Here is a 20,244-nt window from a genome sequence, read left to right as displayed (position 1 = left end):
TCTTAATAAATGCTACAACATATTGCATTAACTATAGTAAACTGATAAACTACTGCTTGTATAATAACGATTTTACTACAGTAAACGTGTGTATTGTCGTACTGTATACTTTAGATTTATAAAGTTAGTTCAGTAGCTGCTAATTAGATTTGTGTTATTTTTGTATTAGATCAACTATAGAATTACCCACAACAGATTAATTCAAGTACTTTCGTTTTTGCTATAAATTACTATAATTTTTTTTCATGTGGGAAACACGAAAGCAATGTCTTATGTAAAGACATATATATATATATATATAAAGATTATTTATGAATAAATGCACTTGATATTCTCTGGTCTTCATCTGTCAGCGACAGCAGTGTTTGATTCGGGCAGGTTCTGGACGCGCGTGCACACACACATCCCATCCTGGAAAAGCCTCCTGCTGTACAGTCCTGTATTCAGCTCTACAAGAACACAGGTTACGTTTTATTAATGATATTTTGCTTTCATAATTCGAATAAAACAGAAGTTCGAGTTCAATGTACTCTTGCCTCAGTGAAGTGTTAATCGCCAAGTTGTCAGGATGAGGTAAGACCTGATTTCTCCTCACGTAGACTCTCTTAGGTGCAGGAAAGTCCTGCTGGTACAGAGAACATCTCTGCTCTTTGCCAGTCTTGTTTTCTCTGGCAGGAAACTTTCCAAAGCACTCTCCTGGAGCGCCATCTGGGTTGTAAGAAGGGTAATCCTCCCTGTTTGATGTGACGAAGCTCCTGTCACCTGTAATTATGTAGAAAGAGCACACGTTTACCTCATAGAAGTTTCCAAAATCGATTAGAGAGGGTTACAATACACTGTTTATAGCTTTTAATTAATACTATGAAATACTAGGAGATAGCTATTTCTTATTATTATGAGTGGTGAAAACGGCAAACTGGCAAAAGGCCAAAACAAAGGTTTTTATACAGTATACAGTGCGTGACACTTCAAAATGTCCGTTACCGCCGCAGGACCCTGCTGAAAAATCTAGCTTAAACCAGCCTAGGCTGGTTTTAGCTGGTTGACCAGCCTGGTTTTAGAGGCGTTTTGGCCATTTCCAGGCTGGTCTTAGCTGGTCAGGCTGGAAAATGACCAGCTAAATCCAGCTAAAACCAACTTGACCAGCCTGGTCTAAGCTGGAGATAGCTGGTTTTGGCTGGGCTCCCTGCCTGGCTAGGCTGGTCAAGCTGGTTTTAGCTAGTCATTTCCCAGCCTGACCAGCTAAGACCAGGCTGGAAATGGCCAAAACCCCTCTAAAACCAGGCTGGTCAACCAGCTAAAACCAGCCAACCAGCCTAGGCTGGCTTAAGCTGTTTTTGTCAGTAGGGCGACTAAGGGATAAAGAACGTTTTTAGGTGTAACAACAGTTTGCGACAATGCCGCTAGGGAGCACAAAGGGACGGTAAAGTCTTGATCGGATATGCGGCTGGCCGGAAGTGCGATATGCACATCAATATAGCAGCATTTTTTATGACACTGTATAACAATAATTAATATTTTTACCGTACTGTGATGGATGGGTTTAGGGTGGGAGTAGGCATTAAAAAATACAATTTATTGGGTAATTTAATAGATAGCATCAATAATACTCAGTACAACTACTGTTTTTATGTTACTGAAGGTTGGGTTTAGAGTTGCCGGTAGACGTTAATAAAATACAATAAATGGGAAATTTAATAAATAATATAAATAATTTTCATTAACTTTCGGCCGCAACCAGATTTGATCTAGCTACAGCCCAAAGGGACGGGATGCGAATGAACAGAAATATACATTAGCTGTAAATACTCCGTTATTTGTAAATGAAGATAAAATAATGAAACAAAGCATTATAATTCCTTCATAAATCAGTAAAAAACTTGTTAACAAGCATTGTTATTATTGTAAACTTGTTAAGTGCAAAGAGGATTTATTTTGGAAATTAAAACTAAAGAATGACTAAAATGAAAGTACAAACATACATACATAGAGTTGAATTCAGAATTATTAGCCTCCCTTTGAATTTCTTTTTCTTTTTAAAATTTTTCCCAAATGATGTTTAACAAATTTTTTAAAAACCATTTTAAGGTCAAAATGATTAGCCCCTTTAAGCTATTTTTTTTTCCGATAGCCTACAGAACAAACCATCGTTATACAATAACTTGCCTAATTACCCTACCCTGCCTAGTTAACCTAATTAACCTAGTTAAGCCTTTAAATGTCACTTTAAGCTGTATAGAAGTGTCTTGAAAAATATCTAGTCAAATATTATTTACTGTCATCATGGCAAAGATAAAAGAAATCAGTTATTAGAAATGAGTTATTATAACTATTATGTTTAGAAATGTGTGGAAAAAAATCTCTCCGTTAAACAGAAATTGGGGGGAAAAAAACAGTGGGGCTAATATTTCAGGGGGGCTAATAATTCTGACCTCAATTGTACATAGACTACATAAATAAATAAATAAATAAATAAATAAAGCAGTGTTTTAGTCTTAATAGAGAGATGTACAGTGTTTGCTATTTTAAAGTGACTAGGACAGTCAATAAATAAGCTTTTTCATTCACGGTTTCACTTATATTTTCATTGTTGATTATGTTTTACTTTCTTATATTATGTCTTAATTATTGCACATAAATAATGAATGAATGATTAAATAGGCCTAAATAATTATTCCTTTTTTTTAGATTTATTTTTGGCCTTTATTAGATAGGACAGTAATGAGACAGGAAGTTTGGGAAAGTCCTTAAGCTGGGATTTGAACTCAGGACACCCTGACGTGTTATTGCACCATATGTTGGTACACTAACCACTAGGCTATTGTGCCAACAATAATTGTTTATTTAAAGATATTACCAGCGAAACACAGAGAAACGGTCCAGCACATGGTCTAAAGGGCTCTTAAATTGAATGCTACTTCAAAAGCATAAAAAAAATTGACCTTCCTCAAGCAGATCACCAAAATTGTAATGAAAATATTTAGCAAAAGACCGAAAATTAACTCCTGCAAGTTCATTTTTAATATTTTTCAAAAGGTCAATGTTCTCCTTCAAATTATAATTTTTTTAAAACTGTGTGTGTCTTTAAGCTATTTTAAGGTACTAATGTAGCATTTAAATGGTATAAATGTAATTTTTAATCTTTACCTTAGGGTACGTGACAGCTCTGTAACATTTTTTTTCTGAGGGTTCAGAGCTGTTCTAATTAGTACAAATGTTTTTATTTTCCCAGATTTCAATTATTTCTATACCATCAAGAGTTAGGTTGCACCGTAGGATCTTCTTTGGTTCCATTTTTGGGCAGATTTTTGGTCCAAATTCAGCTTCTGTTGTGGTTACCATCTTTTCTCGCTTGTCAGGGTAGAGCAGCAAACCTGAAGAGAAGATTTATCAGCTTTTGTTGTTTCGCTTGTTTATTTGCCTGACATCTGAACACCATGTGCAACGTTCTAAAGTCACATATCTATGGAAATTTTGAGGTAAAAGGCAAATTAAAATCTCCTTGTTCAGCTGGTTACCTGCCATTGAAGGAAGTTCTCCCAGCATCGGGAAAGCTTGTGGGTGTTTTGATGTAATTTCGCCATTTTTGTAGAGCAGTAAATCTATTCTGTGTCGATGACTGAATGGAATTGGTAGAGATGGCTTCTGCTGTTTTGCGAATGCCTTCACGCGAGTGGTCATATTTGAGTTACTGTTGAGACTAAAAATATTCAATCTATTCAAACATTGCAAAATATTCAAAAAAGTAAATATATTGAATGAAAAAGTGCTTTATTTTCAAATCAAACTCTTAATCTTGCTTTAATTACACATATTTGTTCACTGTGACTGATTGACTTTATGTTGTAAACCCAGGTTTCAAAACAGCCTATAGTGCACTATAAACATTAGCCCATTTCTAAATGATTAGATAATAGTGATTTGAGACTCACCTCAGGCATTTCACGTTTTTTTCATGTAAATCTGCTTCCAGTTTAGTAGCTGCTGATTTTTGTCACATTCTTGCAGTGCAGTGGCATGGTCGGAAAGCACTGTTATAGTCAGTTAGTGGCAGTTTCCATGGCTGCTCTATTCTTTATTGAAAGCCTGACGGGTGATGGACTTAAGAACAATGAGTGTTCTGTAATAAATACCTCAGAGCGATGTGACGCTGTGCTTGTGCTCAGCATGAGACTCTTAGTTTAATCTTACTTAAATAAACCCTGGTAGTTTCTGTGTCTTGATATTTGTGCTTAAATCTGCTCAGTTTGCCAATTGGTGAAAGCAAATGTATTAATTATGTGTAACCATAGGAAGGTTCTGTTTGTTGGAATAATGCAGTTGAAAGTTTTAATATACAAAAAAACATGAGGTAATCACAAACTGTTAGTTAACAGGGTTTTTTTATTTATTTATTTTTTACATCATACATGTTTTATTTTCAAATAACCATGGACTAACATTCTGAAAGCCTGGTCAGTATATTGGTCAGCAAGTGTACTTTATTCATGATAAACTATTATACAAAATGTCGCTTAATGAACATTCATTCATTTTCCTTCGGGAAACAGTGAAAGTGTATAGGTGTTTCCCAGTGATGGGTTGCAGCTGAAAGGGCATACGATGCGTAAAACATATGCTTAATAAGTTGGCGGTTCCTTCTGCTGTGGCAACCCCTGATTAATAGGGACTAAAGCGAAAATAAAATGAATAAATGGACAAAATGCAATAATTGTATGAAGATTAAAATAATTATATAAACAATAATGACCAGATTTTTGGTTGGTTGACTTAGAAATATAGTCTACCTAGTATAGTTTTTTTTACAATTTGTTTTGTACACAATATGTTTTGTAATAGTATATATATATATATATATATATATATATATATATATATATATATATATATATAGATATATAAAAAAAGCTGAGTGAAACTTTTGCTTTTGTCTACTCCGGTCTATAGTCTAATCAAAAACTGCATTATGAATGAAAATTTAAATACACTTTCTGGCAATAGGTGGTGCTTAAAGAAAGGCAGAAATGCTGGAAGAAATATGTTAAATCCTCAAAGGTAATTTCCTCAGGTTTTTAGAATAGCTTCATTTAAATAAAGATTATTAAATTGGATAAATTGCATACCAGTATCGGGTTGATACTTGGCTAAAATATTGTATCGTACATGAAATGTCGATAATACGCACCGATACCACTCAACAGTAATTCACTACGTGGATGTATGTGATTTGTTGTCCTGCCTGACTTCAATGGCGTAATGTATTAATTAATGTATTATATATTAATAGCTTAGTCCTTATAAACAATCCGTTTAAAATTTATTATTAACAAATCGATATTGAAGAATAAACCGAATATGCAACATGATCCTGTGTGAGTATAACAGGGTTTTATGCGTCCCCAATATGCAATGTCGAATGTGAGAGTGACACTATAAGGAAACGTACACTGCACACACTTGATTATGTAATGAAGTCGTAGATGTGTGTCAGTGCAAGGATAACTTATCCTTTAAAAGTCCATGCTTAATTGGTCATCTGTATCGATTTACAGGGTTCTCAACAATGTGTGTGTGCCACATTGTGCCAACAGGTGTGCCAAGCTTATGGCATCATATTCAAAAAGACTTGAGACTGTAATTGCTGCCAAATGTGCATCAGCAAAGTATTGAGCAAAGGCTGTGAGTACTTATGTACATGTGATTTTTCAGGTTTTTTATTTTTAATAAATTTGCAACAATTTCAAAAAAAATTTTTTTTCACATTGTCATTATGAGGTATTGTGTGTAGAATTTTGAGGAAATAAACGTAAATTTAAATAAAAATGTGGAAAAAGTGAACCGCTATGAATACTTTCTGGATGCACTGTATATATATATATATATATATATATATATATATATATATATATATATATATATATATATATATATATATATATATATATATTATTGTGATGATAAAGCAGATTTTTTGGATCATTCCAGTCTTCCATGTATTCAAAAAAATAAACTTTTACATTGGCAATGAAATAAGTTGAAAAGAAACAACATTTTTTGATTGTGTGGTTTTAATCAAAAGCAAAATTGGATATTCTCAAGCAGTGATTGCTAACTACAATCTGAAAAGGGGTAAATACAACAGGGTGGCAGTTCAAAATCATACTATCATCATACTATCATTTAATTGGGAAGAGCATGAAGCCTGTAAAAGTGCAGTCAGTGTCTCTACTTAACACAATACTTTCCTCAGTGCTCTGCACAGACACTTTATCCCCTGTGTTCAGTCGTAAAACCACAGATCCTGCAGTCCCTGATATCAATTTAGGTGAATCACAGAACTTGACCTTCTCCTCTGCCCCTACCTGAATCTTTAGACAGGCAGACTGTTGGGACGAAATGTGGTAGCTGATAAAATACATGCCAGTTATTGTCACATCAAAGTAACCGTCACCATCTAAAACACCATTAATCCCAGAGATCAATGGGACGTCAAAGACAACTAAATTGTCCTGAAGAATCTTCTCTAATTTAGGAGTTTTTTTATAAGAGAATACAAAATACTGGTCTGGAGCAACTTTTCCTGTTAAAACTCCCCTCTCTCCTTTTGGTCCCTTTGGCCCCGGTGGACCCTGTGGTCCCTCTGGTCCCTTCACACCGGGCCTGCCTGGGAGTCCAGGTTTTCCAGGGTCTCCTTTCGGCCCAGTCATCGGCACTGCATTCTCACCTGTAAACAGTATAAAGAGAGTTTGTAAGCAAACCTTTTATTTTATTCATCTGGAAGCTAGTCTGCTTTAACACATTACTAAAAACATATCATGTCGTTAGCTTGTCTTTTAAATTATTTGACCAATTGGCTAACTTGTTTTAGCACGTTGTTGGTATCAGTTAACATGTTTCTAGCATGTTTCATCATGAGGCCTGCATTTCGTAAGTTGCTAACATGAATTAGCATGTTGCTAGAATGTTTTTAGGACTTCCCTAGCTTTTGTCATGGTTCTAGCATGCCTCACAACAGGGTCAGTATGTTTTGTTAGCTAGCACATGTGTCGTAGCTCGTAGCGAGATTTAACACTATGCTCTATTGTTAAAACAACACGTGAATTAGCATGTCACTAGTATGTTTTAGCATGTTTTAGCACACAACCTTTAACATGTTGCTAACATGTTGCCAGCATGAATGATTATCATAAATTACCATTTTTTAACACATGGCTAACATGTTTAAGCATGATTTAAATGTTGGTAACATGTTCTACCATGGTTAACTTTTTTGTTGGCATACATGATAGATTAGCATGATTCTTGCATTTGTAGCACTTGGCTAACACAATCTGACATTTGCTAATATGTTGTAACACATCAATACCATTATTTAGAATATTGCTATTATTTTGAGCAGTTGTAATTATAGTTTATAATCTAAATGACACCATTTTATTTTAAATTGGAAAGAATGCATCAGTAGTTTGAAGAACAAAGTAACAAAAAATCTTTTACTTATAACTATAAATCATAAATCTATAAATCCAATCCAGTCAAAATAATTTTCTATTATTATTAATGTAAAAAAAATACTATATTATTTTTCATAAATATTCATTTATTTAAAATTTATATTTCCTGCACCCAAAAAAATATTTTTTGAGGGACAAATTGATTGTTTTATGTTAAATCCAATTAAATCTGTAAAACGTTTAAGGTAACATAATCGATTTGTGTTGCGATGACATGAAGGATAATGTGGAGCATTTTTTTTTACAATGAACGAAACAAATGCTCTAGAATGTATGTATTATCTTATTCAAACTCATGGCAAATTGAGTAAATCCAGAGAAACGGAGATCTTTCATGTGGTCTCATAACTTTATCTGTAAATTGTGACTATAGATGGTATGCCTAAATCGCAATATTAGGGTTTTATTGTTTATTAAAGGTTTAAAAATTAACATATTGTTATTTTTTTAATTATACAATGATGACCATGTTATTTTATATTTAAATGTTCAATTTCTGTACTTAAATACTGTTAGATTCCCCAGAAAACCATCAAGCACTGTTTATTTATTTATTTTTGCTTGTAGTTTATAATAATTTATGCAGATGTACTGCAAAAGACTTGCTCATCCCAGTCATTTTTTTAGCAAATAGAGCTATTCCAATCATCTGCTGAAATTATATTCATATCGCAATATATATGGCGGGCGGCAAAACAAAACATCGCAATGTCAGATTTTTCCAATATCGTGCAGCTCTAGTCTGAATACCTGGATCTCCTTTTTCTCCTTTAGCACCATCCTTTCCATCAGTACCAGGAACCCCAGGAATACCTGGTGTTCCAGGGAAACCCTTGTTACCAGCACATGTTTCTGACATAGACGAAGTCACCAGCAACAGCATAATAGCAAGCTGTCGCACCACATGTGCAGACATGAGGACAAGTGGCTGAATAAAACAAAAAACATCAAATAAAAGCATATATGTCAACTGCTGAATAAAGCTGTAATGGCCATTTCATTAATTGAAGCATACATACATATCAAGTGTGCCTTTAAATCAAACCAAGCCTGCAAACTAAAATTCAATTGCAAACTGCAGATTTACTCCAATAAGATTAATAATTAGAAGACTTTTATCTTACCATCTTTCCAAGAAGGCTGTTGAAAAACAGATGGTGGCCTTAAAGAGTGGCGTTACATTAAATGTTTTTCTTGCGTCTGTATGATGAAGCTCAGTTTCAGAGGAGAAGAGCAGCGTTGCATAACAAAGGGAAGTAACAAACATGTATTCAGCAACATTTGGATTTCGATTAACCTTGGATTACAGCAGTATTTTTTTTTACATTTTATTTATTGTTAAAGTTTGCAAGTTGCATATCCCTTTTCTGAGAAATTGAAAAAGGAAGGAAATAAAAGAAATAAAAAAAGACAGATCAACACTCAGGGTTCACTTTGTGTAACTGCAATGTTATACAGCGTATAAATATTTATATCTGCAATAAAATACAACAGGTGAGTTTACTAAACTAACACACCTTTAAATAATATAACTAATTTTATATTAAAAACCAATGTTGAGTGAAATATTACACTATTACCTACTTTATTTGAAGCTTATTATATTTTAGAAAACAAGCCTAAACCCACCTAAACCCACCTCATGCCATAAAATACAAAAATAAACAGTGGAAGTAAATGTATACAATGCAATGATGCATTAATGCAACTGTACACACCCTCATGTATATAAACTATTGAACACAGCACTTGAATGTGGCATCTATGTAAGGCTGGGCAATAAAACTAATGATAATTATCACAATCCAATATTCATTGGTTTATTCATTCATTCATTCATTCATTCATTCATTCATTCAGTGTCCTTCAGCATTGTCCCTTTATTCATTAGGGGTTGCCACAGCGGAATGAACCGCCAACTATCCAGCATACTGTAAGTCTGGCAACGCAGTACTGGGAAACATCCATACATTCGCACATACACTATGGCCAATTTAGTTTATTCAATTCAACTATAGCGCATGTTTTTGTACTGTGGGGGAAACCAGAGCACAGAGGAAACCCACATGAACAGAGAACAGGGAAACTCCACACAAATGCCAACTGACCCAGCCGGGACACGAACCAGCAACTTTCTTGCTGTGAGGCGACAGTGCTAACCACTGAGCTACCATGTTGCCCCAATACAATATTCCCTTAATAAAAATATTCTCAATGTTTATGCTTGAAAGTGGAACTAAGCAGCACAACTTGTTTGCACCATATGAATCATTTTTGTATTTGTCTCGGCTAACAGTAGTGTATTTACACTTTTTAATTTACCAGATGCTTTTATGCAAAGAAACACACACATGTAGATAAAAGAGAAGCACTGAAAATCTCCAGAGAGCAGCAATAAATCGATGACATGACAAGTTAGGTTAGCAATAAAGTTTAATGTTAAGTCCTTGTAACAGTGTTTGCCTGTTGCATATGAGGATGAAAGAATGCATCTCCTACAGGTGGTTTGTCAAGCCTACTCACCTGTGTGAAGCACACTCAGAATTAAATAGCTTGAGTTTAGTTTGTTTGCAGTGAATAGATCTTAAAAGGATCACATGATCAGCTCCAAAGAGAAGAGCTTAAAGTTAACAAAGAATGGCATGATTATTGAGTAATTCTAGCAATGCTGCTTGTGCACTTTCTGTTTGAATCTGTATTAGACTAAACGTTGTTAGATTTACAGTGCTGTGAAAAGTTTGTCATTCAAAAGTTGTTGTTTTTTAATCTTGATACTTTTATTTGTGTAGGCCATTCTTATCTGATCAAAATATGACAACAAAGACAATTATAATGTAGCAAAATATTTAAATCTTAAATAAATAGTGTTCTTTCCTTTTATTAACTGAATCTTTAAAATAATAAGCAGTAGTTGTTTTAATTGATAATAATAAGAAATGTCTCTTAAACATTTCTAATAATGTTTCTTAATTTCTGAAGAATTAAAAACACTGAAAACTGGAATAATGGTAATAGAAATTACTAACACCTCTGTTTGGATATATTTGGAATAAATGCGGTCTTTTATATGAACATAAAAAGCAATAATTGCATGATTATGCACACAAACAATTGTGGGTTGTTTAAACCCAAATTTCAGTAAGATATGTTCAAACACAGCTACTGGGGTAAATATATCAATATTTGAATATAAAATATATCAATATTTAAAGTTTATTTGCTAAAATTGGACAATTAGTATTTATACATATAGTAGTTATGCCATATATATAAAGCCGTGAGATATTAAAGTAATATCAGCACTCATACAGCCTCTTCACCCTTGTATATTACTCCGCCCACACGAGTGGCAAGCAGAGTACTACAGTTTGACAAATGTTTCTGCTGTTGGGCAACATAATGTATTTTTGAGGCTTTTTTTAGTCAAGAATAGTTGTTTAGATTGCAACTATGAGGTTATTTATAAGGACAATGCCTATTTTAAATTTTCATAATTTTGGAGATTCAGTGCGTTGGCAGCCAGTCTCTCATACTGAGCAGAGCAAAAATGGTTGACGTTCTGCCACTAGATGGCAATATATAAATATATATATTTTTGCATACGTTTCAAACTACAGCTGAACAAATCATTACAGAACAGGTAAGTGGCATTCTAAGTTGATATCTCTTTCTTGTATTTTGTAGAGCTGTATTTATAACACAGAAACTGGTAGTGTTTGCTTTGCTCTGGCTTTTTCGGAGTTAATTATTGCGATATCCTGATTGCAACAGAGAAATACTGGGAAATCTTTGTAGATTGATGGCATTTCATGTTGTTCAGCCTTATAATCTTAAAATGTAAGCTAAATCACCTGTTTTGTCATCACTTCAGACATTATGCAGGAGAATCATTCAAATACTAGCTCTAAAGTGAATTAGTGGTGAATTAGTAACGGTTTCTGCTATTCTGACGTCAGCTGCAGTTGTGAATGAACGTCGAAAGAAAGTAGTTCCTCTTATAAAAGGGTTTTTAGACTCTCCGTGCTTGATCTTTTTTATATATACTCGATTGTGCCGTCAAACTGTTGTATAAAAGCATTATCACACGAGTAGCAGTGCGATGTGGCTGTACTCACAAAACTTGAGACAAACATTTTATCCAAGCAATATTTTATTTGATTTGGCTTGTGGCTTTTTAAAACACAGCAGTTTAATAATCATGTCTTATCACTCAGTATTAAAGTATATAGTTCAAAACTATAGTGCAACAATTAGTGTGCATGAATCAGGAAACCTGAGAAAACACTGTCTGCCCTATCTGCTGTTGCATACATGCCATTAAAGGCATTTGTCATCAGCCAGACTTTCTCATTCTCCTTCAAATAGAGAGACAGTCCACCAGAGCTCACCTGCTGGCTGCCCCTCTGCGTGTGATCACAGAAACTCACCAGATTCTTATCATTATGCACTAGGATAACACACAGCTTTTTATCATGAGACGATGCATGAAACACAAAATAATAAGTGCCAGGAATTTTACAAACAAATTTGCTCTCATCGGTACTGAAATGGCCTTGAGGATTGGTGATAATCTTGCTGAAGCGTATCACCTTATTGGCATCAGGAGGAATTCTTGTGTGACGGGACACACTGAATGCAGACTGCAGTTGAGATCCGGATACATCCACAAGGCCTGCTTCGCCGGGCTCTCCTGGAGGGCCTGGTGGTCCCATTATGCCAGGATCTCCATGGAGACCTCTCTTTCCAGGTGGTCCTTTTGGACCAAATGCCCCCTTTTCTCCCTTTATAACGGCATCATTGATAGGAATTCCTGTTAAGACACATTGATTGCTTTTATACTGGACTTCGTTTTTTAAAATTAAATACTTCAAAGGTATGGTTGAGTTTAAAATGAACATTTGAAGAAGAGATTATATCTTCTTGCAGGGATAATCCCCCCATTTATACATAGAAAAAATAGATTAATTTTAGATTAATAGATTAAAAACATTTAAATTGCTGTAAGAGTTTCCACAAACTCCTGCAATTCAATATCCAAATGACTTCTTGCTTTTGGAGGTACAATAAAGATTATAAACGGACAATTGTGTTTGGCCTGTGAATGTTATAGTCACTGTCAAAGTAGTCATGATTGTAGCCTTGTATTTTTTTTATAATCACCGACCACACACACACACATACTGATGAATGATAGCCACCTGATAATGATAATGGAAAAAATATTTACTCGATATTTCAATTCTCAATAATGTGAAGCTGAAAACAGATAAACGAATATAGTTATATATATAAATTGTATTCTTGAAATGTAAACAAATTTGGATTTCAACGGCTGCAACACACTGCAAAAAAGTTGGGGCAGAGGCAAAAACCACGTGAAAAGGTCATAGAATATCCCAATTGAACCATTTTGAAGCAGTCTGTAATAAGCTTGTGAATCGGTGATGATAAATAAAGACTTTATGTTTGTGTTTAAAATTATCATTACAGTTTTCGCAAGCAAAGCAGGACCATGGCTCGTTATTGTGTGTCATTCATGTGAGAAGTAAAGAAAATATAGTTAATAATGCAAATCAAATGAGAGCAACTTGTTTCTGTAGATATCGTAGTGATAAACAGGGGTGGATTTAGTCATTTTGGGGCCCTAAGCAATTCCAGCCATGGTGTCCAAAAATTTTTAAATGCACCTTTTGTACTTTATTTATTATTATTATTATTATTATTATTATTATTATTATTATTAATAATAATAATATTATTATTATTTTGCAGTTTTTTTCTTATATCATTCGATCTCCTTTTCTACATTTTCTTAATGCAAAATAATAAATTATGATAGCAACATGTAAAGCATCTTGTAAAACATTTAAAACTATTTGTTTTCTTCAAATGAATTCACAGCTAAAAATAATAAATGAACTATTTCTTTTTATAAACTAAATCTTTATTTGACTGCTGTACTGGTCCATGATTGAAGATGCTGCACACATTTGCGCAGATGTAATGATTACATTCAAATAAAAAAATTTACACACTCATCTAACAAAAGTATGGTAGAAAATAATGTTATTATGTATGCTTCTATTTGGGGGCCGTCGTATTCCCTGGGCCCCTTAGCGGCTGCTTTCCTTGCTTATTGGTTAAATCCGCCCCTGGTAATAACGTCTTATATTTTATTACTTTTACTACTAACAAATTCAATGATATGGTCCACAGTGCCAAAACAACTCATCATCAGAATCATTTGGAGAAACGCGCTACAAGGGATGCGCTGTATACGACTCACTAAAAGATTCTGTTCATAAGAGTCATTTGCTCATAACACGCAAGAGACGCTAACTGAACTGAATTTTAAATATAGAACAAGCTTCATGACTAGAAAGACTCGGTTTCCACAATCTATAGCACTCATAATCCCTAATTTTAAAAACCTTACCGAGATCTCCTTTCTCTCCCTTCATTCCTTCCCTTCCATCGCGTCCGGGAAATCCAGGAATACCAGGCAGACCAGGCATCGCTCCAGCAGGACAGGTGTCAGCAGAGGCCAGACAGAGCCACAGGGAAGCCGACAAAAAGCTTACTAAAATGAGGTGACCGCTAAACATGTTTGCTGTCGAGCGAGGAGAGAAGCAGAGCCACTCAATCCTTCAGACACCGAGCTCTGAAATCTTACACACAAGAACAAGTAAATCACAGTCACGCTTCCTCTTTTTCTTTGCATGTGTTGCACTTATCTTTTAAAAAAAATTCATATAAAGTTTACAACAGGCCCTGTTGACAACTACAACAGAAATTGGTCTATTTGTCAATGATGTGGGCCTAAACAAAGATTATTTTCATTAATCATAATATTTCAAATTAACATATAAGTGCTGTTTCATATTTATGTCTGTTTATCTGTTTTCATCTCACATGTTGATATAAGAGAATCAAAAGTCAGGGTTATTATACCAAATTCAGATTTAAAAAGTCTATTAATAACATTAATTGTACAGTATGTTCTTTACAGGGGAAATGCAGTGGCGCAGTAGGTAGTGCTGTCGCCTCACAGCAAGAAGGTCCCTGGTTCGTGCCTCGGCTGGGTCAGTTGGCGTTTCTTTGTGGAGTTTGCATGTTCTCCCTGTTTTTTCGTGGGTTTCCTCCGGGTGCTCTGGTTTTCCCCACAGTCCAAAGACATGCGATACAGGTGAATTGGATAGGCTAAATTGTCCATAGTGTATGGATGTGTGCGAATAAGTGTGTATGGGTTTACCAGTGATGGGTTGTGCCTGGAAGGGCATCCGCTGCGTTAAACATATGCTGGATAAGTTGTCGGTTCATTTCGCTGTGGCGACCCCAGATTAATAAAGGGACTAAGTCGAAAATGAATGAATGATTGAATGAATGTTCTTTACACATGAATGTAAACATGCCTGATAATTGTTCCTTTTTTATCTTTTTTTTAATTGCAATTTATGTGAAAAATATTATTTATATGAAGGGGTAGATTTAACCAATAAGCAAGGTAAGCGGCCGCTTAGGGCCCCCAATAAATGTCAAGAAGTATTAATTATACCTACAGTATAAACTATATATAACATCATTTTCTATAATATTTTGTATAGTGAGAGAATTTTTTACATAACTGAATATTATTTAATATACACTAATATTATAATAATAATAATAATGTAATGTTATGTAATAATAATATTATAAAACAAAATATCCACAACCCCAATCATGGAGACGTCCAGCAGTCAAATTTATAAATAAATATACATATTTGCTATTTTTTATTGTAAATTTATTTTAAGAAAACTAATCACAGCATTAAGATAAAACATTAAAAAGAAGATTGAGTAATATAAAAAACAAAAAACAAATAATAATTAAATAAAAATAGGAAGGGTGCATCAGGACTTGGGCCCCATGGCAGGAGTTGCCTATAAGGCCCCCAGTCTGCTAAATCCGCCCCTGTCTATATGACAACATTTTTCAGATTTGGAAGAAATGTCATTGGAAGTTTTAAGAATAAAACAAAAATTATGTTTTACGCAAACATTTAACTATAAAAATCAAGATAAGAAAATACATAGAAAATTGATTTTTTAAAATTCTTTTTATTACTATATGTTTTCCTAAATTATATTTTGTCGTAGACAAAAGTGAAGAGCGGGTTGAGGGGTTCTACAGACTAAATTAAAGGTCCCCAAAAGGGCGTAGGCCCTTAGAACCGTCCTAACTTTCCTCCCTAGTGGTGGCTCTGAGAATTACTACATTGCGTACAGGAATAATAGCGCAATCTGTGCATTTTTATTTACTTTGGCGATAGCGTAATGATGGCGTATTTCGTTTTAGCTGTGTAAGGCTTAAATAAAACTGGTGTTTTCGATTGAGGATAAGAGTTTGACCAAAGGTTTATGAGAACTGAAAAGCTACAGTGCTACATGTTTTCTTCGTGAATTTCTGACTTAAAGCTGGACAAATGGTGGATCGGTTAATTTGTTGGTGAAAATTGATCGCACTGGATCAGAATGTCATGTGGCGGGGAGTGGTCGTCAACACACTGCTCGTACTGTCGTTCCGTCAGTATTTAGGTTATCATTGTTTAACAAGGTAATGTGGTAATATAAATCAGGTGAGGTGGAAAACGTATACATATCATATATTTTCATCTACTTGCCATCTAATTACAAAATATAGTTAAAGTTGGAGGTATTTTGACAAAATTCTGACAGAATTCATTTTGCTTGGATTCATTTTTTTGAGGTATATATTTAACATCAGACAACAAAATTAAAACCAGAATCTTTGCGTACAGTCATATGCTTTTATTTGGAATTTGAAATTGAAGACATTCAGCAAAAACAACAATACTGTTTTAATGATACACAAATACAAGAATTTTAATATAGCATGCAGCAGAGCAATTAGAATTTCATTTATTATTTAAATTGCAAGTATCACTGCGACAGTAAAATATACCATCAGCAGGGTCCAGTAACCAATATTTCAGGTATTGTATTCTTATTAATAACTCTACTCTGCATTGCGATAGATTAAAAACCCATTGAACACTGCATACAAGCTTTTGGGCATTTGTCCAGCACCACCAGTCTCAGAGAAAGGCTCAATCCAGACTTTATCACTTTTTGATAATGTAAGCACGGCTCCACCGGACACAACAAGAGAGACTGATTTTGAGTTAAAGTCGCAGAAACTCAGGCTTACTGGAGACGCACTTGTACTCTTAAGTCTGAGACATAATCGACCATTAGATGATGCATGAAACACAAAATAATACACCCCTGGAACCTTGCAAGTAAAATAACCAGTTTCAATTTGGAAATCATTATTGACATTGCTAAGCATAACATTAAAGGTGACAGGTTGTTTATATTGAGCCTGGCTTGCTTCATTTCGCAGTACAGAGAAAGCAGGTTTCTCAATAGCTTTGGCTCTATCAGCGCCTCCACTGGATCCTCTTGGACCCGCAGGACCAAGCGGCCCCCATGGGCCAATAGCACCCATTAAACCCTTTTCACCAGGTTCTCCTGGAGGACCGCGGACCCCTATGTCTCCTTTCAGCTCCTCAAGGGTGATTCTGCTCAGCTTATCCTGCAAAGCTGAGAGAAAGCACTTTGGTCAAAGATTTGGGATGGGTACACTGTAAAACCCAACAGTCAACTTAATCAAATGAAATGAGTGTAGTTAGCTCAAAATTGAATTAAATTTTGAAAAGATTTTTGAACTCAGTGTTGAAGGTAATGAGTTAATTAAATACCTCATTACTTCAGCTTATATGGAAAAGTCCACAGTACGTATATAGATTAGTTTTTAACTCAAATGGTTTGTAGCAATCGGATTCCTCAAACGGTTTGAGTTGACTTAACTTACTGGGTTTTACAGTACTCAGTTGGTTTGAGTTCTCTTCATTTATTGGGTTTTACTGTGCTCAAATTGCTTCGTTTACTCAAATGGATTAAGTTCACAGTACTCATTGGGATTCGTTTTTGAACTTAAATGTTTTGTTGCAATCGGCTTACCATAACTTTTTGGGTTTTACAGTAAAGGTTTTTTGAATGTTTTTTAAAAAGTCTATCCTTACCAAGGTTTTTTTTCATTTGATCAAAAATACAGAAAAAAGTGAAATATTATTAGAATTTAAAGTAAGGGTTTTCTTATTGAACTTAGTTATACATTTTAGTCATTTCTGTGATTTGGCGACGCAGTGGCGCAGTAGGTAGTGCTGTCGCCTCACAGCAAGAAGGTTGCTGGTTCGAACCTCGGCTGTGGAGTTTACATGTTCTCCCTGCGTTCGTGTGGGTTTCCTCCGGGTGCTCTGGTTTCCCCCACAGTCCAAAGACATGTGGTACAGGTGAATTGGCTAAATTGTCCGTAGTGTATGTGTGTGTGAATATTGTGTACAGTATGTGTTTCCCAGTGATGGGTTGCAGCTGGAAGGACATCCGCTGCATAAAACAAAATGCTGGATAAGTTAGCGGTTCATTCCGCTTTGGTGACCCCAGATTAATAAAGGGATTAAGCCGAAAAGAAAATGAATGAATGAATGAATGAATTTCTATGATTTTTTGCTGAAATTTTCTCTACATCTTTACTCCAGTCTTTAGTGTCACGTGACCAATTAGAAATTGTTTTAATATACTGTTTTGTTGGTCTATTGCTATCAGCTGTTTTTGAAACTAAGTGAACATCAACAGTAATGATTTGTGTAATCATCAATTTACAAAATCCAATTTTATACTTTAGTGTGTTAAACATTTTATTTTTTAGAATTTTTTGATGAATAGAAAGTGCAAAATAACAGCGTTTATATGAAGCTAAATCTTTTTTCCCATCTCTCTTAAAATTGATCAATAAATACACTTTTAAGGTATACTAAATCACAGTTTGTGCAAAAAATGTGACAGTTCAACAGTTTATGACACTAATATTAATAATAATAATATTAATACTTACTCCCAGGGCCATTTATATTGAAGTTGATATTTAGCCGCACCAACTTGGTGTTTCGTAACATCTAGTTTTTATGAGGTGGCTCGTTAGCCCAACGCTCAACCCCCAACCTGGAGGACCAGGACATACACTACGGACAATTTAGCTTACCCAATTCACCTACAGCACATGTCTTTGGACTGTGAGGGAAACCAAAGCACCTGGAGGAAACCTACGCGAACACGGGGAGAACATGCAAACTCCACACAGAAATGCCAACTGACCCAGCCGGGGCTCGAACCAGCGATTTTCTTGCTGTGAGGCGACAGCGCTATTCACTGCACCACCGTGTCGCCCAATAATAATAATAATAATAATAATAATAATAATAATAATAATAATAATAATAATAATAATAATAATAATAATAATAAATGTTTCTTGAGCAGTAGATCATAAAATTATTTCAGAAGGATCATTTGATACTGAAGACTGGAGTAATGATGCTGAAAATTCAGCTTTAAATCATAGGGAATTTGGAATATATTATATTTGAAACTACACTGAAAAAGCAAACATTTTACATTGGAATACAAGTTCACAGTTTTTCTGAAAATGTATAAATAAGACTTTTTAAAAACATGAAAAAAATCTTACTGATGCTAAACTTTAGACAGGCCGTGTATATACTTCCTTTGCACTCATAAACATGAGAGATTATATTCCTATACCTGGCTCTCCTTTCTCTCCTTTTAGTCCTGGCAGGCCGTGTCTCCCATTTGGTCCATCCGCGCCGTTTCTTCCATGCATCACACATTCATCCTGACCGAAAGCAAAGGGAAGCAGAACGGCGCAAAGAAAGGTAAAGAAAGCTGATGGCTGCATCCTAATCCTAAAACGATTCACAAAGAATAGATCAGATTTTTAGGTAATGGACAATTAAAATACAACTAAAAGGTCATGTAAAAACGTACAATTATGATCCAAAAATTATTAATTTGCAGTTAGACAGATGTGTCTTACCAGTGTCTCGTTGTAAATTTTACACTTCTTTCTCTGATTCTGGGCAGTAAAATTGAGGAAAGAAAAAAAAAGCTGCTGAAAAAAAACTGCAATTGTTTCATTTCTGCAAAATGTGAACTAAATTGACCGCCCTCTGATCTTGTCAGCGCATGCAGTTTCTTCTTCCTCATTCTCCATCAGCATTTTAATGGATAATAAAAAGTCAAGCATTTATTGTCATAATAAAAGTTCAAAATATCTGTTAAATTCATAAAACAAAGAACTTTAAAAATATGAAAAAACCTGAAGCTGCTGCAAAACAGCCTCCATGATTTAGTCTTTATTTTTAAATTAAATATTGTAATATGCAAACTCTACACAGAAATGCCAAGTGACCCAGCCTGGACTCAAACCTGCGACCTTCTTGCTGTGAGGCGACAGTGCTAAACACTGAGCCACCGATTTTTAAAACTAAAACTTAAAAAATGTAAAAATCCAAGTGCAGTTGTGAAGCAACCTTTGTGTAACTATTGTCACACATGAAATAGATGAATAAAACAACATTAACAAAAGAAACAAACAAAATAAAACAAATATTTTATATATAAAATTCATTCTGAGCTCGATTAAACACAACAGCTGTCAACAACCCTAACTGTTTGGTAATTAACATTCTTCAAATTATCTTTTTTGTGCTCCACAAAAGACAGCAAGTCATATCTGTCAAATAACTCCAAAATCGTGTGTGTGTGTGTGTGCGTGCGTGCGTGTGTGTGTGAAAGAGAGAGAG

At 34.7% G+C, this 20,244-nt stretch overlaps 4 protein-coding genes across 4 annotated transcripts; all 4 read right to left on the bottom strand.

Moving 5' to 3' along the window:
- Nucleotides 1–325: 325 nt before the first annotated feature.
- On the bottom strand, nucleotides 326–4,039 carry si:dkeyp-69c1.9 (uncharacterized). Its single transcript, XM_056446849.1, has 5 exons — nucleotides 3,933–4,039; nucleotides 3,519–3,700; nucleotides 3,252–3,374; nucleotides 537–762; nucleotides 326–449 (listed from the first exon to the last, which is right to left on the bottom strand). Exons 2-5 carry the CDS (start codon nucleotides 3,679–3,681, stop codon nucleotides 350–352), a joined length of 612 nt encoding a protein of 203 aa, XP_056302824.1. The 5' UTR covers nucleotides 3,682–3,700; nucleotides 3,933–4,039; the 3' UTR covers nucleotides 326–349.
- Nucleotides 4,040–6,050: 2,011 nt separating this feature from the next.
- c1qb (complement component 1, q subcomponent, B chain) lies at nucleotides 6,051–8,754 on the bottom strand. The gene is made up of 3 exons (XM_056446444.1): nucleotides 8,639–8,754; nucleotides 8,265–8,442; nucleotides 6,051–6,724 (listed from the first exon to the last, which is right to left on the bottom strand). Exons 1-3 carry the CDS (start codon nucleotides 8,639–8,641, stop codon nucleotides 6,177–6,179), a joined length of 729 nt encoding a protein of 242 aa, XP_056302419.1. The 5' UTR covers nucleotides 8,642–8,754; the 3' UTR covers nucleotides 6,051–6,176.
- A 2,892-nt stretch (nucleotides 8,755–11,646) lies between these two features.
- On the bottom strand, nucleotides 11,647–14,181 carry c1qc (complement component 1, q subcomponent, C chain). The gene is made up of 2 exons (XM_056446410.1): nucleotides 13,951–14,181; nucleotides 11,647–12,324 (listed from the first exon to the last, which is right to left on the bottom strand). The coding sequence occupies exons 1-2, from the start codon at nucleotides 14,117–14,119 to the stop codon at nucleotides 11,765–11,767; spliced, it is 729 nt and encodes a 242-aa protein (XP_056302385.1). The 5' UTR covers nucleotides 14,120–14,181; the 3' UTR covers nucleotides 11,647–11,764.
- Nucleotides 14,182–16,312: 2,131 nt separating this feature from the next.
- c1qa (complement component 1, q subcomponent, A chain) lies at nucleotides 16,313–19,955 on the bottom strand. The gene is made up of 3 exons (XM_056446389.1): nucleotides 19,476–19,955; nucleotides 19,184–19,344; nucleotides 16,313–17,122 (listed from the first exon to the last, which is right to left on the bottom strand). Exons 1-3 carry the CDS (start codon nucleotides 19,643–19,645, stop codon nucleotides 16,536–16,538), a joined length of 918 nt encoding a protein of 305 aa, XP_056302364.1. The 5' UTR covers nucleotides 19,646–19,955; the 3' UTR covers nucleotides 16,313–16,535.
- Nucleotides 19,956–20,244: the final 289 nt, after the last annotated feature.

Source organism: Danio aesculapii, chromosome 21 (assembly GCF_903798145.1).
Source record: "Danio aesculapii chromosome 21, fDanAes4.1, whole genome shotgun sequence".
Lineage (NCBI taxonomy): Eukaryota > Metazoa > Chordata > Actinopteri > Cypriniformes > Danionidae > Danio > Danio aesculapii.
The sequence above is the reverse complement of the archived record's forward strand: the minus strand, read 5'-3'. Positions and strand labels throughout refer to the sequence as shown.

What these genes read in the sequence shown, in the direction of transcription:
- si:dkeyp-69c1.9 (XM_056446849.1), bottom strand. Translation starts at nt 3,681, where the DNA reads ATGACCACTCGCGTGAAGGCATTCGCAAAACAGCAGAAGCCATCTCTA. An exon ending in AGAACTTCCTTCAATGGCAG is followed by an intron (nt 3,375 to 3,518) that starts GTAACCAGCTGA and finishes TCTTCTCTTCAG; the next exon opens with GTTTGCTGCTCTACCCTGAC. An exon ending in GCGATTAACACTTCACTGAG is followed by an intron (nt 450 to 536) that starts GCAAGAGTACAT and finishes GTGTTCTTGTAG; the next exon opens with AGCTGAATACAGGACTGTAC.
- c1qc (XM_056446410.1), bottom strand. Translation starts at nt 14,119, where the DNA reads ATGTTTAGCGGTCACCTCATTTTAGTAAGCTTTTTGTCGGCTTCCCTG. An exon ending in GGGAGAGAAAGGAGATCTCG is followed by an intron (nt 12,325 to 13,950) that starts GTAAGGTTTTTA and finishes GTGTCTTAACAG; the next exon opens with GAATTCCTATCAATGATGCC.
- c1qb (XM_056446444.1), bottom strand. An exon ending in AGGAGAAAAAGGAGATCCAG is followed by an intron (nt 6,725 to 8,264) that starts GTATTCAGACTA and finishes TACTGTTTACAG; the next exon opens with GTGAGAATGCAGTGCCGATG.
- c1qa (XM_056446389.1), bottom strand. Translation starts at nt 19,645, where the DNA reads ATGAGGAAGAAGAAACTGCATGCGCTGACAAGATCAGAGGGCGGTCAA. An exon ending in AAATTTACAACGAGACACTG is followed by an intron (nt 19,345 to 19,475) that starts GTAAGACACATC and finishes GAATCGTTTTAG; the next exon opens with GATTAGGATGCAGCCATCAG. An exon ending in AGGAGAGAAAGGAGAGCCAG is followed by an intron (nt 17,123 to 19,183) that starts GTATAGGAATAT and finishes GCTTTCTCTCAG; the next exon opens with CTTTGCAGGATAAGCTGAGC.